General features: G+C 33.1%; 1 protein-coding gene across 3 annotated transcripts in view; it reads right to left on the reverse strand.

The window, feature by feature from the left end:
- Positions 1 to 16,071, reverse strand: part of LOC124355026 (endoplasmic reticulum metallopeptidase 1-like) — a 57,765-nt gene that overhangs the window by 2,532 nt on the left and 39,162 nt on the right. For all 3 annotated transcript variants that reach the window (XM_046805920.1, XM_046805921.1, XM_046805919.1), the window contains 4 exons: positions 15,346 to 15,501; positions 8,734 to 8,933; positions 3,629 to 3,768; positions 960 to 1,135 (listed from right to left, as the gene is read on the reverse strand). In XM_046805920.1, coding sequence (XP_046661876.1) covers positions 960 to 1,135; positions 3,629 to 3,768; positions 8,734 to 8,933; positions 15,346 to 15,501 — 672 coding nt within the window. The remainder of the gene's footprint in view (positions 1 to 959; positions 1,136 to 3,628; positions 3,769 to 8,733; positions 8,934 to 15,345; positions 15,502 to 16,071) is intronic.

A 16,071-nucleotide genomic window follows, 5' to 3' on the forward strand; every position in this document is an offset into this window, starting at 1 on the left:
CCATAAAAACAATGTCTTATAAGTTTTTCGTGTGTATTATTCAATTTTCGAGTCGGTTCGATGGGTTCAATTTGCGCCAGGAGCGGCCGGCCCGAAATCAGGCCGGAAACTATGACGTCACTAGTACATGGAATGGTGCAGCGAAATGCAATTATTTTACCAAACTAAGGATATATACCACCATTCGGTAATTAAAACTGACTCAAAATTTTTAGCTCCTAGTCAATTTTATGCTTTACGTATTAGCAGTGAATGTGTTAATCATGTAAAACCCAGCAAAGCTATAAATGGTCCAAAGTACATAAATGGCCCAAACATACAATATCGTTCCAGGAGAAATAAAAATAATAGAAGATAATGAAAAATTCAAGACAGTGTTGAGGACTATTTACTCAACAGAAGAATTTATTAGTGACATCTAAACCATTGTTTATGACAACCACAACACAATTCAATGAAAGTGGATAGCTGTTTGGATTAACAAGCGTTTCTAAGATTTATTTAGTAATGAATTTGTGTAAAAATGGTTCTAACACATCCAAAAGCAGTAAAAACCTCAAAAACCAACACTAGTAAGTATAAAACATAACTATGTCTTTATATACACTCAATGCATTGAAACTGTGAAAACAATTCTGGCTTGTTACTGGAGCTCAGGCATCTTGTTTCGTAATAAGACACTCTGTTTCAACTCAAATAAACACTGTGATTGTTGTACAATTACAGGTTCATCAGCCCCTGTTATGCAACTTACGTTAAGTGTAATTTGGTTATAATAACAAATAAGTGATTTCCCTCGTGCTCCTTACAATAGATACTTCTGAAATCAATATCTACAATTGTAAAGGTATATTTATTTCATGCTTTTTATTTATGTCCATTGGCTTATAAATGTTAAATTAAATATTTAATAACTCGTACTGAGAGCTGAACAACAGTAACCTAACTTAATTTTGTACCTGAAGATCGAAGTGGACCTCCAGATGAGCTGGCGAGTACCCCCGGACACAGTTGATGACATAGACAGGTCTCCCATCCCATATAGCGGTGTGAGAGGGCAGTGAGTCCGTGAAAGACCAGCCCACCAGTGTGACTGATGGCTTCGGCCACACTATCAGGTGCATGTGGTCTGGCCCTGGACATAGTCAATAATGATAAGTGTTGATAAGCTAACAACAGAATCTCTCAACCTGGCAGCTGCAAACTAGATTTTTGTCTAAGAAAATTATAAGACATTTACTTATATTTAAAATATTGTATGCTTTGGCAACAAACAATAAAGCATTATGCATATACACTAATAGTAAATCCAAGAGCAAAATAAAAAATATTGTCTGTAGTTAATGTGCAAGACCACAAAACCCAAGACATTTTGATTAGGTCTTAGATAATAAAAGTTCAAACCCTGTCTAGACCGAAATATATAAGTATTGTCCACGCAAGAGTTAAATTCTTTGCATGGATATTTAGGAAATTGAGGGTTTTTGAGGAGTGGACAGTCTAAGATAAAAATAGTTCCTTTTTATAACAAAAATACTAAAAATGGATAACAATTAAAAACAATATTATACATTACATTAAACCTTTTAATTGTCTTGTATGCTGTTACAATAGTACTTAATACGTTACATCCTGTATAAAAAATAATTATTGTTTTTAGCTGAGTTCCTACTTTCTCCAACAATCTAGACTAACACCAGCAAGATTGTGCAATAGAAATCTGAAAGGTTTAAAAGAAAATAGCCCTGAGGGCCTAAGTATGATCCTGTGTTATTACAGTTGAAATACAAAATACATTATCCCTGTTATCTATTTCACAATTAACTAACTTTGTCTCATCACTCTGTTTTTCATTAATATAACTTTCTTAATATTAACAATTTCAAATAACATTGTTTGTTTTACTTAAGTTAATATAAGCTGTTTAACCCTTTTAGTGCCAACGTCCGAATTTTCGGACATTGGATTATTGTGTGTAGTTTGCCAGCGTCTGTATTTTCGGACGTTTTGCAAAAAAAAAATAAAAATTACTTTAATTAGTCAAAATAAATATACTTGTAATGTTTTAGAATCGCAATACAACGATCTTTCCGATAATTATATTACCCAGTTTATAAGTCATACTAGGTAGCCATATTTTGATTTTAAAGTTGGCTATTCTGTGCATTTCGTTTCTCAGCTGTCAACAATTTTTTGAAACAATTGGAGAAAAAAGGAAAAAAACTGTTGTGTATGTAACGTAGCAAGCACTAAATCAGGAGGAAAACTAAAAAAAATCATCCTATATGTGTGTTAAATGTAAGAGAGGAGTGCACACCAAGTGTTACCCTCTACACTTCTGCTGAACGTTCTCTAAAAATTTTCTATTTTGTACATTTTTATGTAATTTTTTTTGTACATTTTACTTGTTATTTTAAGTGATCCCTAGAGAACAATTTTTATTTATTTCAAGAGAGTTACTAGCCTATTGATCTGTGAAATATTTTGACTCTTGTGTTAAGACCTTCAAGAAAACAAGAAGACATTTAACAGATTAGGCAAAACGGAGTGTTTTTCCAGGTTAGCACACTTTTGGATATTCTTTTTGTACTTTCACAATTTTTAATTTATCAGTTTGAAAGTTTGTAAATTTCAATAGAATAAAAATAGGAATTCAGTGATGTAACCAATGTTTTTCCAATGTTCTTTTTATTGTTGTGTATCACAAGTTAAACTCAAAAAAGTAAAAAATAAAAAATTTTAAATACTAATAATTTAATTTTTTTAAAGTAATAAACACAATAATTTTTTTAAATAATGTGCAGGATACAAAATACAACTATTTAAGTTTAAAACAAAAAAAAACCCATGAATTTATCTTAAAAAATAGTGTATTTACAATTGTTTAAAGAATTACGGTACATTTTGGCTAAACGTGGCTGGCAATCTTGGTACAAACATGCATGTGTATGCCTGGCATTCCTGGTACAAATTTTGAAAATTTTGTTTGGCACTAAAAGGGTTAAATACAAAATCTAACATTAATATTTAAATTAGTTTGTATATATAATTATCTTTCTTTAAGTTCAAAGCTAATTTTTATTATAAATATGCTATTAGTAGTAAACACAAAAATATAAAACTGGGAATTTTTGTTAAAATTACAAGTATTTACTGATAAAAATCTAAAAATAACTATTTACTATATTGATAATTTAATTACTTTGTAGAACGTTGACAACCACTTCCAAAATCACAGAGTACTTTGTAATAATGACTAAACGTAAGATGAAAATCGATTTAGTAACAGCACAATGCAATTGATAGACAAATTTCTTGTAGTATAGTTTCCTATGATTGAGAGATGTTCTAGCGCATTTCAAGGAAGCTATCTGAAAAATGTCTAATGCCCTTTTTCAGACTATCTGGTCTCACAGTCTTAATAGATTAAGAGCCAAATTCCTGTGGGCTTGCAACTCACGAAAGAATGATATTGTATTGTTAACTGTTACAGTTAAGTTTGTTATTTCTGGCAGTTTACTCTAGTATCATTGACCACAGGATTTTGTTTATAAAAAGATTATTAGATTATCCTGAATTAAATAATAAGTATCCTTCATATCACTCAATAAATTCATAACACAATTACCTGACACATTGAAATGCAGTCTTCTGATTTCATGTGTTTCTTCTCTCTTGCTTACAGTTTTGTATCCAGTGAATTCCAAAAATGTTTGATCGTATATCACTGGTGAATCAGCTTTTATCCACCTTATATTTTTGGATTCCCTTAAAAAAATTAACAATTGTATATCTTTATATATAACAATATTTCATTTTGTGTTATAAGACCCTACTTGTACATACAATATATACAACCAAATTTAAACATATAAATACAAGTAATATTTAACATACCAAATTTGTATTATGTATAATTTGAGTTCATGTTTTACCTTTACCCTTAGTGGACAAAAGGCCTTGTGTAATTGGTATTTCAGCATATAATAATTTCAAGACTGACACAATTTTATTTATATCACATTGAGAGCTTGTGAAAGTCACATTGAAGACTTAAAACAATGTGTCTTCTCCATATAATGGAGATAATAAAACATATTCTTGTTATGTGACTCTGCCTATTGCATCTCATGTTTAATGGCAATAAAAAATATCTATGTCATACTAGCTTAGCATTCGATTGCATTTTCACAATGCAACTGATTTACCTTAATGACGTTTTAAGCAAAGATACTGATGTTTAATTGGTAAGCAGATAGACCAAAAGCATTCATAACTATACTAAGTGTGGAAAATGGTAAGACTACTACGTATTAAACTTGTTTGAAAGCATGAATTAAAAAATATATAGTTTGATTAAAATATATAAATTACAATTCAAAACAAAAACAAATCTGATGTAAAATTATATGACCGCAATAGATGTACTTTAATGATAGTGAATTTCATATGATGGTTGTATGTAATGTCTCAATATCCTTTAACTATATCCTTTACCCGTAATTACAAGAATTTACTACAGATTTCACTCGCCAGGAACATGCTATTTTATTAGCTGTAACAAACAGTATTAATGACCTGGGTAGTGCAAACATAATTTGTAACTTGGATTTACATGTTTAGTACATGTTACCTCTAGAACAAATTTTAAAATATTAGAAATACCATTGCAGATAGATCATCCTCCTCTCAATTCTATGACTAAATAAGCGAATAGTGTTTTTAATGATCTTGCTCATAATATGAAGAACAGTTCATTCTGTAATTTAAATACAACACCAAACAAACTACGGATTACATTAAAATAAATCCAACAAACACTTTCTATCTCAAGTCGATTGTGAATTCTATAAAAGACAAAATATCAAGTCAGATAATATCTCATCAACATTACAAACATCTTACTAAAATCATCTAATGTAAAGAAACAAACTGCAAATCAAAACATAACCATCACTAAAATAAAATAAAATAAAACATATTTATATAAGATTAACTACAAAAAATAAGTTAAAAATGTCTTAAATAGTCTGAGCTGGTGGATTGGTCAATTCTTTACCTTACTCATGATGTTGAGTTATCTTTTTCTTATTGTATTGATGTATTTTGTGATTGTTTTAACTCAACTTATCCAATAGTTAATGTAGAACAACAGAAGCCGCAAAGGATTAGTAAATAATGGTTTACACCTCAATCGAGAGCTTTGCACTCTTTTCTGTTATTTTTGCATGATAAACACAAAATAACCAAGAAGGAGGAAGACAAAAATATACAGCAGTCCCTCAATAATCCAACATAATTCAGACCAGACATGTGTCGGATTAGTCAAAAAGCTGGATTACTGGAGTTCAACTAAAAAACCATGCTTAAATTACATAATAGAATGTAATGTAACTCAAAAAGCCAAATCTTACCATAAAGATGTACAATAGAGTCTTAAAATTAAAAAGTTAGCATATATGTTATTCTTTCTTTCAAAACCTTTCGGCCTGGAGCACTAATTTGAGCCTTATGCACAAGTGTTTTTTTAGGTAAACCCCTCCAAAAAGTCCACTTTCATCGGCATTATACACTTGGTCCGGACCAAGTTTCAAATCACTTACAACTTTTAGAAACTTTAGTTTATAACTCAACTGCTGATTCATAAGAAATAATAATACAAAATTAATAAACTGCTGTTCCAATATCCGATAATATTCAAACCACAAATAAAGTCACAGTACAGTTAACATTACTGTGTTACTATAATTAACTATACAGTACAAAATTTATCGTTAAAACACTACAAATACTAATCATCATAAATGATGAATAACACAATAAGCAAAAAAATAAAATTATCACCAAAATATCTCACAAACTTCCTCTATTATATGCACACTATTCAAAAACGGAAAAAATGCTGTAAAATACACTGTTGTTATTAGCTGGGATCGCAAATTGATGGCTATGATGACACCCTGCCTTTGTCTACTGGTCGTATTACTGAAGGAACTGGAGTGGCACAGGGCTGGACTATAGAGGGACTACTATATGTAATACTTTCAAAAATCAGTAAGTTTAAACTGTCAAAAAGCTAAGATTGAAGCAAATAGTAATGTTATTAAGTCTTCTAATAACATGAGTTAGAGCTGCCTGGAAACTGTTACTGTATTAGAAGGGAAACTGGTCGAGAAAATAAGAATAAATTATACACAGTATCTCCCCTAGAGAAAACACAAATTCATCTGTACTTTTAAATTAAATTATTTACACTTTAAATGGGAAACCATTTATGTAGATAACATCAAAAGTGTTATTGTTAATATGGGCAGTTCAAGGAGTCAGGATGTATATGGCTTATCCAACTGGATTGTTATAAATTTTGCCAACATTATTTTGGAACCACTATTGTGCTGAATTAATATAGTTTTTATTCATTATTTGTCCCCCCTAATAGTCTTAAAAATGTGTAATAACACCTGTGTTAAGAAAGGAGATACAAATAATCCTGGAAGTTTTTTGTTGCCAGCTCTGTAACTGTTTTTAGTGTAATAATTTGTTATATTTGCGTCAGTATGGCGTTAGGATGAACTGACTACCTTAGCTCAGTTGTTACTATTAGCCTGAAGAATTTTAAAAAATGTGACATTTATAGAATGACGCTCATTGATTTATGTAAAGCTTTTGACAGTCTATCTCATGATATTATCAATTTGAAAACATTGCAACCATTGTGCCTTAAGGGTGAGTTACTGGACCTTTCTTATTTTTTGGTTGTTTCAATGATTTGGGCAAATTTTGGTAATTACATTGAACCATTATCAGTGTCTTGAAAATAATTAAACAGGGAACTGTCATTATCTTGAGATCTTAAAAAACTGGTTTATAAGAAGATCTCCATCAATAAAAAGTCATAATTCTCAAAAACTTCTGTGAATTTAATTTTTTTATTTCTGTTGCAAATTTTCAAATTTTTATTCCGTATTGGTGGATCTCAATGCAATTAATGATGCTACAGATCTAGCCAGTGACTGATGTTGAATTAATGCATCCTAGTAGTGAAAGTAGGATAATTAATGAAGTACTAATAAATTCGTCCTTAAGAAGAAAAACTTGAGTTAGTAGATGGCATAGATGTTTATTCAGATTCAAAATTGAAATTATATAAGCCTTAATACTTAAAACTGTAACTGCTTTTGTAAGCATGGTTAACATAAGACATGTTCTATCATTATACGGTGTGTTCAAAAAGTATCTCGAATTTTGTGTATTTTCAAAAATTATTTATTTATTTGTGAAAATCTATTTTGTCCCCTTCAAAGTAATCCCCCTGGGATATTATACACTTGTGCCAACGTTTTTTTCAATTTTCGAAGCACTTCAAAATTGTATCTTGTTCAGCTCCTCCTTCGATGCCGTCTCTATCTCGTCAATCGTGTGACGTAGCATCGTCCTTTCATGGGCCTCTTCAGTTTCGGGAACAAGAAAAAGTCACAGGGGGCCAGATCTGGGGAATACGGTGGCTGCGGTATCATTAGTGTGTTGTTTTTGGCCAAGAAGTCGTGTACAAGCAGCGATGTGTGAGCAGGGGCGTTATCGTGGTGCAAAAGCCAATTTTTATTTTTCCACAAATTCGAGCATTTCTGGCGGATTGCTTTGCGCAAATTGCACATAACTTGCAGGTAATATTCCTTATTCACCGTTCTACCTTGTGGCAAGAACTCATGATGTACCACGCCCCTGCAATCGAAGAAAACTGTAAGCAAAACTTTCACATTCGACCGAACTTGGCGTGCTTTTTTCGGTCTTGGTTCGTGCGGCAGCTTGAGATGATTGAGCTTTGGTTTCTATGTCATAACCATAAACCCACGATTCGTCACCAGTTATGACCCTCTGGAGCAAATTCGGGTCGTCGCGGACAGATTCCAACATCTCATTAGCAAAGTTCATGCGATGCTGTTTTTGATCGAAATTGAGCAATTTTGGTACGAATTTTGCGGCTGCCCGTCTCATGCCCAAATTATCGATTAAAATCGAATGACACGAGCCAATCGATATGCCTAAGTCCTCGGCAATTTCTCTAACGGTGATTCGACGATTGGCCAATACCATTTTGTTCACTTCATCAATTTGTTCGTCTGTTGTTGAAGTGCTCGGGCGTCCGGCACGCTCTTCGTCGTTCACATTTTCTCGGCCTCCTGAAAACATTTTGTACCACCGATAAACATTGCTTTTTTCCAAAGTAGCTTCTCCGTATGCCACAGTCAATATTCGGAATGCATCCGCGCACTTAATTTTGTTTTTCACACAAAATTTGATACAGGTTCTTTGTTCCTTTTTTTGAATAGGTAAAACTCGAAGACAAACCAAAAAACGTGCAAGCAAAGCAGCTGTCAACAATTAACTGAACATTCAAAATGGCCGAAATTGTCAACATAAGTGAGAGACATATGTACCAACATAAAGCCACACAAAAATCAAAATTCGAATATACGTAACCCGCAAAAATTCTAAATTCACGATACTTTTTGAACACACCGTATAACAAAAATAATGTATATCCACAACCAATACCGACTTTGAAATTATAATCTGGATTTATCACTGATGCATTGGGTGTAAAATATTCGTAACCATAACAGGATCTTGTGATAACTCTTAAGTTAGTTGAAGGGAGAAGAATAAGCAGAAATGTCAGCTGCTATTGCCTTAATAGCTTGAAGTACGTTCAAAGATCTAATAAGAACTTACTTAGTTAACATGAATTTCCATGAAAACACTGGAACACCACAGAAGAGCTCTTCACAGATTGATGAGATATCTTGTGCTTCAGCCATTTCTGGCATTACTTTGTCGATCTCATAAACCCGTCGGTCCAGATTGACTATATAAAATCCAGACTCGCTCTTTCTCACAAATCCTGAACTACCATGATAAGTTTGCTCTGAATGCTGCAACAAACAAATTCACTCTTAATGCAAAACTTTTTCACTAATGTAACCCTATATATTATATCACATGTCACTTGTCTGTTGTGTTGACATTTAACATGTTGATGATTTTCATAATAAAATCAATTTTCTGTAGGTAAGGTAATGTTATTTTGATGCTAATCAAAAGAGGAGGTTCTATAATAATAACATACTAAGTTTCTCATACTACTAGGATGCAATATAACGTTCATAGATAACAAAACAAAGAAATTTGTTCACGTTTAAATTTTACTTCTACACAATAAAAAGTTTGTGATACTTTGATTAGGTGTGTTAATGAAATGTTCTGTTTCATTACAATACTAATACTAAAACTGAAAAATAGAACTCTTCTTTCCATTCATGGTCACATTAAAAAAAATTACTGAATAGTTGAAAAGTTTCCAAATCAATTTATATACAAAAACAATATTCCATGTTGTCATTGGGAACACTGCTTGCTGTTAAAGTTGAAAGAAGAAGCTGCTTTCGTTTCCAAAAGTCTTTTGTTGTTTCATTAAAATACTAACTGTGTTACTGGAGCTCATTGTCACACCTTTTTAGATATCTGATTTACAATACACTTATTGTTATTCTAGTTTTGCATAGTAGTAGGTACTAACTATAAATACACCCTAAAATACCAAAAACTGGCTTAATTTAACTTTCATGATCTTTTTTGCAAATCATTGCAAATGATTTCTTGCCATCTCAGAAAACATCCAAAACACAAATAGATTACTTTTACGTTAAAAGAAAACCGTTCTAAATGGTAAGAATTGAGGTGTATTTAGCCATTTAGAATACAATATATTTTTATTTCAACCATACTTAGTTTTTCGACTATTCATATATATTTTATGTATACTGATAGCTTATATGCCATAGTAATGTAATATAACTATGAAAACCAAATAATATTTTAGTAAAACTTCTTATCGAACAACATTGTGGCTAACTATAGTGAAACAGACCACCCTCAATGTGCTTCTGTACCGTAATGTGTCTGCTGTAGTCAACGTTTTAAAGTGGGTTTAGAATATTTTTAAAAAGTATTTGATTCCACAGAAATTCTTACTTGGATCATTTATGGAAAATAAAAATAAATTCAATATAAACAAAAATATTTATTCATTTATTTTACAAAATGTTATTTACTACTTATACAAATATTACCTATTTTCTACAATACTAGAATAAATATAATAATGTTAGTTTTATACTTGTATTTTTTATGCTTGACAAATTTTTGAGAAACAAAACTTTCTTAACTGTCTCTTGTTTCTTACATACATTTTTATTAACTTTCTTCAAGACGTTGCTCAAATTCTTACATTGTTAGTTACGTTCCTTTGTATCTTAAATAAATTTCATTAAAATTTAACCCTTCACACAACGCTAGTGAAATCCATAGTTTTCCTTTGATGCCAAGACATTTATAAAATATATTTTTCTTTAGGTTTAAAGCTAATTTTTATTATAAATACGGTATAAGAGGTAAACATAGAAAATATAAAATAGGGCATTTTAGTTAAATTATTAACTAAATTATTAGAATATTTATTGATATCAATTTTAAAATAACTATTTACCATACTGTTAATTTGATTTAAATTCACAGTCACGATACAATTTAATAAAACTTGAAAATCATATAAACTACTAATTATTAGAGCATTTTATTTTTCAAAGATTTTGTACATAAGGTCTATCACGTTATTTTACCATTGGGGCAGACAAGGGCCTATATTTGGTTATGGCTCTGTAGGAGTCAACAGAGCTAAACAAAGTGCGTCCTCTCCTCTTACCGCAGAATGTAGGTCTACATCGTCTAAAAATACTTTCTAGTCAACGATAAGCACAGAAGGCCTGCTATTCTGAAGGTCTTTTGTGAACTAACTCTACAAGAGACACAATGTACAATTTGGGATTTAATCAAGTTGGCGTTTACGTTAAAGTCTATCATTTGAATATATCCATCTGTGGCGTGGGAAGGGTTAATACTATTTTAGGTATTCTGATAATTAATACAAGGAGCTAAACAAAATTATATCCAATATCAGCAACGCTTTGTCTATATAGTAGTTGCACAGGTTTTTGTATACTTCTTTATGTTCTCCCTATTATTCTCTCAAAATAACTAATGAGTGAATGTTTTATCTGCCATACAATAACTTAAAATGTAACTTAAATTGAGGGGGTTTTATAAAAAATTCAAACTATAATTGGCCAACAAATTCAGGGTGGCCACTCAAAACCTCTTATCAAATTCCCGGTTTTCCCAGTCGAAAATTCCCGATTATCTACTCTATTTTCAAACCAAATAGACAACTGTAGTACTGTATTTAACCCTTATGCCAGGTACAAAGATGTTGTTTTATGGTCACTAGCAGTATTTACAAGAAATGCCACAAAGCTGCGATGCTCTAGTATTTCGTCGCTAGCGATATGCGAGAAATTCGATGACGATTTATCACTATCACCTCTGTGTCTATCATCTCTGTGTCTTTCGATGTGTCGACATAACATTGTGTACACCCAATAACTTTCCTTTCTGTGATGTTTAGAAAATACATTTATCCAATTAGGAAATACAAAGATAACAAATAAATACCAACACAGCGCTACCGTAGGGCAGACTGCAACCCAGTATTGCGTGTCAGAGGTCTAGCGGTGGACGAACTTTCGGTACGAGACAATGATTTGCCGGTACACAAGGTTGGTTCTGTACAATGAACAAATAAACCAAATACTTTCATCTGAACTCTACTTAATTGATTTATCTTTTGTGGGGGAGGGGGGAGCCTAAGAATACCACGTTACTTCAAGGGAATTTGCAGAGATGCAGAGAAATGAATATAATTAAAATTCCAAGTCATTTTTCCTTTTTTAGTAATAGAAATGGTAGGTTATAAGATGAGCTTCCAGAATATATTACACTTGTAAAAATGTATGAATGTATATTAATAGAGACAAAAATGATTTAGCAAGAATTATTTTTGGATTCGAGATTTAGCTTCTCCATATCAGTAATGTTGTGAAATCGTAATCTTTGAAGCATAGTTAAGCACTTCTGCTGGTATCAGAATCCTGAAAAAAGAGCCACAGTATCGAGCATGGAAAACGATCCATCCCTAGTAAAATTTCCAGGAACATTATAAATATTATTCACGTATGTTGCCGGGAGTGCGAAATTCATGCTTAATGCATGCTTTTCCAGATGCTCATCGTTGGTGGTAACCCTGGTTAGAGTCCCGTGAAAGTATAGTGGTTCCAAATATATCCCACTAATAACGGCCAATACATCAGTGCATCAGCATCGTTAGATTACAGCCAAGGACTACAAAACAACATGACATAAAGGTTCTCATACATGTTGGACTATTTGGTTTGAATAGTTCGAATCGTCCGAACGATCCTCATGTGAGCGTAGAAGTCGTTCCGGTAAATAGTTTACCGGAGAACTAATGGGATTCCCAGCCGTTATTCAACCATTGCCACTCTGACGACGAAAACTGATAAGCGTCGTTCATTTGATTGGCTAGCCGACTGCCTTTTGTAGACTGGCAACATTAAGTTGATTTACACTAGCAAGTAAAGTTGCGATAGAATATGCACAACTACTGTAGCATAATGTGAACAATATAAGCAATTTTACTCAAGAGAACTGTCGCAAAGTACTTGCTACAGTTGTATCGCTGGTTGTTGTGGGAGTCAAGACGAAGTCTGTTTGCACACGACAGTGATGTCTCGGCAGTGTTTAAAATTGACATCTTAATAGCCAACACTGTTCTCTAGTTATTGTAACCAACTGTCCGGCACTGGTTCCGGCAGCGCTCGCGAGAGCTCTTACGCCCGTTTAGACTAGCTATGTTTAGTTGGACACAAAACTTGTGCCATTTTTTGTCAGTATAAACGCAGTTCAGTCGAGATGACAATCGTTCACAGACCAACCGGGGACTCGGTCGCGATACGAGCGGTTAGCGGTGGGCGGTGAGCGCTAGATTGGGCGGGAACTTAAGAGTTTAATGTTTGTGTTGTACATATAGAGAACACTCGACACTAGCTATGAAAGATGTGAGCAGCAGGGCAGACTACACAATGGCGCTTATCCGCCGCCAATTCTAAACATTAAATGTTTCTCCTGCCGGCCAACCCTCAGCTCAGTCTGTCATTGAGAGGACGCAAACGCTCCCTTTTCGGTGTTACTTGTTGTAACTTACCCACTAATTTCTTCTCCAAAAGGTATATTACTAACCTTTATATAAATCCAACTGACATTCTGGTGTACTCAAAAACCCGGGCTCCACCTCTTATGAAACCGTCAAACATTATATTATTCAATGAACCGAACTCTGAAGCCTGTTTATAACACTGAAAATTTTAGGCCTGTGCTATCTATCTAACACACGTCTTTCCAAAACACTATTATTCTCTAAAGAATAAGAGTTGGACAACTTCGTCCAGAGACCCCACTTCGGCGACTGAATAATACTTAAATACAAAAAACCCTGTTTGTATCGCGGTTACTACTCGAAGTCAGAAACGATCGGTCGACCGATTTTAATCGCCCAATGCATTGTTACGTTTTTTAGGGGGCGGAGGCTTGCCACGGCACAGAAGTAGAACTAACCAAGATAAACTCACTACACTAGTGGAGGAAACCTTAGATCAACCGGCGTCTGATGTAGCTCACGAACATATGTCAATTTTTATTCACAATTTCACGAGCCACGTCACGTAAAATACGATGTTTCGTGATTAATCAGTTCTTGATTCAAGAAGCTGTCAAATTATATCTTGATTTTATAAGTTCTTGGAGACGAAAAAATTTTTTGAAATTTTCCTGGTTCTCAGAAAAATTCCTGGCTTAGTCCCGGTTTCCCAGTTTTCCCGGTCAGGTGGCCACCCTGAAATTTGGTAGAGTAACATTAGAGACCAATTCATCTTCTTTTTATAATACCTCACTTGCTAGAGATTCCTATTTAAAAATTTTAAACGTAAAAAAACTCCTCAGTTGGTTTTATAAACATCCCCCAAAGTAAATCACTCCATCTCTATTCACAAGAAAGTTAATAGGAGGGGAGGGGCTTTTAAGACACCCGCTATATTTTTTTATCTACGTCTATTCTGATATTTTTTATGGATATCTTTCTTCTTCTACCTCATCTATGGTTTTTATTCTTCTTCCCTGATTGCTTGCTATATCTTTCGATCTCTGAAAAACTTGACATAGCAGTCTTTATTTCATCTCAAATTCTCTTCCTATAATATGATTACTTAAGCAACTTGTCTCTAAAATAAAATATAATACCCCAAATTAATAAATTGATTTATTAATTTTTACTTCCATGTTAGAACATAAGCGCAACTGACGCTATCAGAAACTGCAGAAGTAAAAAATTTATTTATGATAAAATAAATACTGGGTCCATATATGGACCCAGACATAGTGGCCGAGGTGAGAAGTAGGAGAATGAGATGGGCTGGCCATTTACTAAGGAAGGAGGACAACTCCTTAGTCAAGAACGTCCTTGTAAACAATCCGGAAGGCAGAAGACCACCAGGAAGGCCCAAGTTGAGATGGCGAGACCAGATCAGAAGAGACATAAGAAAACTGGGAAGAAGGAAAGAAGAGGCAATGGATAGAGAGATCTGGAGGCAGTGTGTTGGCGAGACAAAGTACCACCTTGGGTACCAAGAGCCACGGCAGTAAGTAATAAAATAAATACTCTCAATCAGTCTCTAAGTCAAAAGCTTACATTGCCTGCATCATGGCATTTAGTAACAAATATTCACAGCATCTTACTTTGTAAAGTTATAAAATAAAATTAACTAAAAAATGCAGAAATATCTCAATGTCTGTAACTGTTCAAAACTGTTCAAGAATAATCATTAGTCATCTATAAACTTATTTTCTGATAACAGAGAATGTAAAACAATTAACAATAACAAAAAAATTGTAAAAACTTCTAGAGTGTTAAAGTTACACAGTTAAAACCACTTTAAATCAAAATTTAATGGAATAAGTATTAAAAAAGAGTAGCTAAATGATAGTAGGTTTTGAAAATGTTTATAGGATTCCAAAAAACATGTATTAGCACTCCTGTATCTACTTTTCTGCAGACAGAGTAATGATCCACTATGATCTTGGTTTATTACTTGTATTTTTGTAAGGACTTACTCAAGGAAAAATTTCCCTTCTTGCAGTTGGCAGCTTAGCTAGAAAACTCACCACAAACTATCTGACTCTTTTCTATTGCTATCATCAAAAGCAGCAGTTAATTTCTAACAAAGATCTATATTTATTCAGATATATTTTGATGTAAACTCATACTTGGGCTCTGACTTTGATGGTGACACACACACAAATATATATGCATATACTAACCACCACCATAATACGCTGGGGTGTGGGCCCAGTGGCGCTGTTGAGGTAAGGGAAGCCCACGGAGGTATACAGAGCAGTCAGTACTCCGGCTACACACAGCAGGAACATGGAGAAAAACACAGCCCATGGTTTCCGCACCAACACGATCAGAGGGACCTGACACAAGACACAGAGACTATTAGCTCCTGTTGCTGACAATGCAAATCAACTTTTAACCTCATTTTATAAATGATCAATCTTAAAGATCTTTAACAATTAACGTGTATGGGATCTAGGTTATTAAATGCTTATTATTATTCATACTGCACTTAATTTTACATGGATGTATTTTGTTTTGTTTAATTACAATTAAATTTATTTCATCCATCGAACAAGAAATTTTAATAAATGTAGTGACAATCACTTCCTCCACCTAACAATGCTTAATTTTGTCAAGTTCAACAGTACAGTATTACTCACATGTTTTGTATTGTCATTGATTTTACAGAAATTAATTTAGAGCTGTTTTTACTTAACATGTCATACATAAACCTACCCGTTGTTTAAGCAAGAGTAAACATGCTTAAGTAAATCTTTCAAAACGTGAAAAATTTCACTGTTTTTAACACATACAGATTTTTACATGCAAAGAAATTTTCTTAAATAAACATTTTTTTTCAACATTGCAATGGTTTGCATTGGTTTTGTTCTGTACTGCGACTACATGCTATGTTAGCAATTTACAGG

Source organism: Homalodisca vitripennis, chromosome 2, assembly GCF_021130785.1.
Source record: "Homalodisca vitripennis isolate AUS2020 chromosome 2, UT_GWSS_2.1, whole genome shotgun sequence".
Taxonomy (NCBI): domain Eukaryota; kingdom Metazoa; phylum Arthropoda; class Insecta; order Hemiptera; family Cicadellidae; genus Homalodisca; species Homalodisca vitripennis.